This window comes from Etheostoma cragini, chromosome 6, assembly GCF_013103735.1.
Source record: "Etheostoma cragini isolate CJK2018 chromosome 6, CSU_Ecrag_1.0, whole genome shotgun sequence".
Classification (NCBI taxonomy): Eukaryota; Metazoa; Chordata; class Actinopteri; order Perciformes; family Percidae; genus Etheostoma; species Etheostoma cragini.
The window spans coordinates 9,075,958-9,081,064 of NC_048412.1; the positions used below are offsets into that span (position 1 = coordinate 9,075,958).

Below are 5,107 nucleotides of genomic sequence, written 5' to 3' on the forward strand. Positions count from 1 at the left end.
GAGAGGGTGGAGACCTGCAGGCACCTTTATGATGGTGCCTACTGTTTGCTGTACCTGGTCGCCCCTGTAGAGTCCAGCCCAACTTCTTCACCACCGCTGGTCCCCCGTGGCTCCACTGGAGTGATTAGGGGTGTATCGAGGTTGTCCTTCATCACAGGCCCTACCTAGCACCCGGCGCAGTGCGGCGCAAAGTCCGACACAAGAATCTTTGCTATTTTAAGTCCAGCGCCCACACCGTTTAAATACCAAATGCCCCTGCGCTCATCTTTGCGCCCTTGGGCGTGCTGGTCTGTGTTCAGGTGAATTCTTGGCATATTGCTGTTTTGAGGCTGTGGGAGTTGATCGCGCCATTGGGCAACAAAAACCTGGTCTATCATTATTTTAATAGCGCATTAGTAAAATGGGCCTTGGCTTCTGCACAGCGCGCAGACACTCTGCTTGTTACACACACACAAGGAGGCGCAGCAGCACACACACATGAAAAAAATGAAAAATAAAAATATGAAGGTGCACATTCACCATCATAATAGCAATGTGCCAAGGTAAAAACGTCCCTGGCTTTTAAAGGGAATGGGAGATGACGCTCTGATTGATTTATTGCATGTTAGGCCCAGAACACACCAATGACTTAATGAAGACACTAAGTACAACCCTTTTGAACCATGCGCCCAGCGCATTAACCCTTTTTCTGCCATCAATCTAGCAAAAGTGGATTTGGACATGCTCTAAACACACCTGCGCTTCACGCCGTGCTCTTAGATGGTTCAAATAGGGCCCTCACAGTTCCATAGTGCCACTCTCAGCTTTCCAGGGACCTACAGAAGACATGGGCTCTGGCACTTGTCAGATTGAAATCATCTACCAGACAGCAGAAGGGTTTTTTTCCCTCTCAATATACTTTAACTTTATTTATAAAGAAAATTTGACATACAGAAAAATCTTCCTTTTCCAGCTTTGGTTAAGAAATTGACATTCAGACATTACGGTACATAACATGCAAACCCCAGGCCATACACAACACACTACGCTTTTACATTTTTTGCTCATTTTTTGTGAAGCTGTGCATTAATGTTCAGCTGGAAGTAAAAGGAGGACTTTGGTGCAAGTATAAATGATCTGTAGATGACCTTGTAGTGTGCACTCTTAGATCAGATACATCTTTTATTTGCTCGGCATGAGCTTAACAAGGCCAATTTCTCCTTCTGTGTTTATATAAGTATTCTTGTTTTGTTTTTTTAAATGCTATTCTTTGTTAACATTAAGAAAGTTAGAGGGTGTTAGTGCGCATTTACAGACAACAATTCTTTTGAAAGGGCAGACATCATTCATTCATTGTACAATCAAACACATCTCTTTGAATTGCAAAACTACAAAAAACTCAACTCATTATAAAATGTGGCACTACATACTGTGTACTGATAATCATTTGCTATTAGAACACAACAATGTGGAACTCTTTGGATAACACCTGTATTGTATATATATGGTGAAGCAAAACTGGCCGAAGTTGAAGAATATTTCAAATGTCATAAACAGATGTTCAAATGATGACTTTTGATGTGGTAACATAGAAGAAAATCCCAAACACAAAATAATGTTGAAGAAATTAAAGCGATATAGAAAGGTTACTCTTTACAGTGCTGAAGAGTAATTGATTACATGGCTTTTTATTGTTGATTAATATATCAGTAACTTTTAAAAAGTCGTTTTAGCCCCCAGGTGACTTAAAGGGTTAATATGCCAACACGACTACGTAGACAATGGAGAGAATGAGGACACCGATGCCGAGTCCCAGGCCCACGTGGTTCAGTGTCCGGGCCATTCTGCTGCTCCGCTCTGCCCCCAGCTGGTCCCCAATGTGGTTGGATTCCCGCGCCTAAAGGTGAGAAAAATGTTTACAATGAGATAGGGGTAAGTTAAAAAAATGATATCAAACTAAGGTTTCTTTTTTAAACATAAGGTAATCATCTGAATGACAACCAGACATGTGCATTTCGTGATCAAAGTATGTGAGCTCAACAGCGGCCACTGTGGCCACCAGTGGCAATGACAGGGAGGTGGTACAGGAAACAACTTAATGACCGCTGAGCGTAATCCCAGGTTCATTCTGAGGGTTTCTGTTTCTATTTCTCGTTTCCCTCACCTGCGTCTTCTGATAAGTAGGTGACAGTAGGTAACCGGCTATACCGGCTCCAAAAACTGAAGCACAATCCCAAAGCAAGAGCTCTCCGTCTCGCTTGTGGCTCACACAATCCTACGCTGTGCGTGCGCAGCAGTTGTAACCAGTTAAAACACACATTCCTTGGGCGGCCAGATAGCTCAGTTGGTAGAGCAGCCCCTTTCATATCTTCAGGTGTCCTGTCAAAAATAAAAGGCTGAAAACGCCCCAAAATATCTTTAAATAAAAAATTACATTCCGCAGTCCACGTCCGTTATGCGTTCAATGTAGCCAAAGTCCCGCAACCTTGCCCCTACTTTCAACGGTTACTAACTGCTGCTAAGTAGTTGTGTCATGTGTAAATTAATGTTGTTTTTATTTGTTTTCAAAAATAATGTGCAGTAAACGACAATTGTGCTAGTGGTCATGCAGTTAACACAGTCACACAGTTTGGACACACTTTTAGCTCTGTTTTTGGTTTCCACCAACTCTTTGGGGAATATCGGTCTCTGAATGCTCCACTACGTCCACCTGCTATGTGACAGCCACTAGAAGTTAAAATCAGAAGAATGTTTAATCGTCCCGACAGTAAAAAAAGAAGACAGGCAGGAAAACAAGCAATTTAGTAGGAGTGCAAACATTCACTGCTTGGCATGTATAGCAAAATAGACTTAGACCACAATAGTACAGGCTGGAGTTGTATTCATATTAGTACGTATGTAGTAGTAATATGGATACAATGAAAAATGCATCTTTTATGCTCAACTTTGGCCTTCCATCTACACAAAGTCTGTCTTTCACTTTGAAGCAAAGTTGAAAACTCTCTCCAGTTTAATTTGATAAAAGCAACTTTTCAAAGAATTACTGAGCTTTTCAAAAACATTCATGTATTTGAAGGGTTGACCCTGGACTAACAGCCATGCCAGTCAGTCAGTCAGTCAGTCAGTCAGAGTGTAGTCAATTAGAAGCACATACCTTCCCTTTTCATACAATACAAACACAGCTTTAATTCCTTATCTATAAAAGGTTAAATAGAAAGTGAAAACAAACACATACTCTCACACCCTCACCGCTGTTGTTTATACAACTGAATGTTTGAGTGTGTGTGTGTGTGTGTGTGTGTGTGTGTGTGTGCGCGCGTGCGTGCGTGGGTGTGTTTGGTAGGTTTTGTGAGAAGGCCCTGTCTTCTGTAGAAATGCTGGTCAGGATTACCAGCAGCTGTCTGGCTCGCTTTCAGCCTCTGCTCTGAAAGCCTCTAGTTTTGATCTGTGTTGAATTTGACGCATACCATAATAAAGCTTTATTTCCTGATGTATAGGAAACATTTTTGCATCATCTAGGGAAATACGTTTTTTCACTTTTGTGTTAAAAGTTGAAGAGATTATTAGCTTAGTTTAGCATAAAGAATTGAAGCAGTGGGAAAACAGCTAGCTAAGCTCTGTTCAAGTTACTCTGTTCAACTTTTACTCAACAGGTTTCGAACATATTCAAAAACCTAACGTACCAACTATTAGATTCTGTTATCTATGGACAGAGCTATAATGTTCGCTCTTTCTATGCGATTTTTTGTTGTTGTTGTTGCTGGGGAATATTTAAGCCTTTATTACACAGGATAGCTGAAAGTGTCAAAGGCGAGAGAGAGGGGGGGATGACATGCAGCAAAGGGCAATTGAACCTGCAGCCGCTGCGGAAAGGACCGGGCCTTTGTACATGGGGCGCACGCTCTAAGAGGTGAGCTACACAGACGCCCCAATGTTTCCTGTTTCAACAAGATTAGACATCTTCTTAACCAATCAGTGCAAAGCCTGAATCAGGGAGTCAGGGTGTCTGGAGCTGTTCATAATGGACGCTGCACTGTCACATAACTATAAGGTTTATTGTAGTAAGATAGTAGTTTATTGATGTATTATTTCACTGTTGTGAAATGGCTGAAGGGCCATACACAATGTATGTCTTAGTACTTTTTATGAAGTGGGCTAAATGTTGTAAGTCACATGTGAAACGTCACATGCACATTTATTTAAACAGACTGCAAAAAAATGTAATGTGAATACGGGATTTTCTTCCCTGTTCGAAAAAATACAGGAGCCACACATGTAAATGAAAAAATTCTCTGGAGTGGTCTGTATAAAAAACGTTGTTTTCAGGTCAACTTTATTATCCCAAATAAGGAAATGTGTGTGGTCAAGAAGCATATACACAATACAATCATCATAAAAAACGCTATAAACACACCCACACCCACACAGACAGACGCACACACACGCACTTCCATAGTCAAAATTAAAAGCTCATTTTGCTTCATTTTTGATTTAAAACCGAAATCATGACACATCTAATACACAGACACTCACAAAAAATACTACAATTTGATATATACAATGAGGATATATGTATACTGTATATATACACAGTATATTACACCATTCAAATAATTACAAATAATAGTACTATTCCTCATGGCCTTGACCAAAACACCATCAGATCGTATCATTTCATTGTCTCGTTGCTGAAGGAAAAGACTTTTTAAATCTAGCTCTTCTCATTTCTTTTGCAGAATCTTTCCATCGCCCCGGCAGCTGAGCTGAAACCTGCTGCGCAGAGGGGGAGTAGGGTGTCTAGGTTGGTAACTGACCCATTTAAGAAGGCACAAATCCCAACATATAATTCAAACAACAACTATTTGACTGAAGGCCACAAAACCATATGAAAAGAGTCACTACTGCTAGGAATCCCGTTGGCGATACACACCTTTATAATCAAAGGCTGATTTTGAGGAAGTGAAAGTGAATTTACAAACGTCAATCAGTGTAGTTCCTCCAATAACTGCAGTTCCGCTGATTGACTACCCCCTTAATAAAGCTGCAGTAGGGAGTTCTGAGCAAACGTGGACTTAGCCTAAAAATTTGAACAAGCACACCTAACAGGTCCCTCCCCCTTTCTCTCCGC

At 41.0% G+C, this 5,107-nt stretch overlaps 1 protein-coding gene across 1 annotated transcript in view; it reads right to left on the minus strand.

The window, feature by feature from the left end:
* Positions 1-887: 887 nt before the first annotated feature.
* The window catches only part of LOC117945595 (proline-rich transmembrane protein 1-like), a 21,448-nt gene continuing 17,228 nt past the window's right edge, over positions 888-5,107 (minus strand). The window contains exon 3 of the mRNA XM_034873170.1: positions 888-1,876. Within this exon, the coding sequence (XP_034729061.1) occupies positions 1,733-1,876 (144 nt within the window). The 3' untranslated portion in view covers positions 888-1,732. The remainder of the gene's footprint in view (positions 1,877-5,107) is intronic.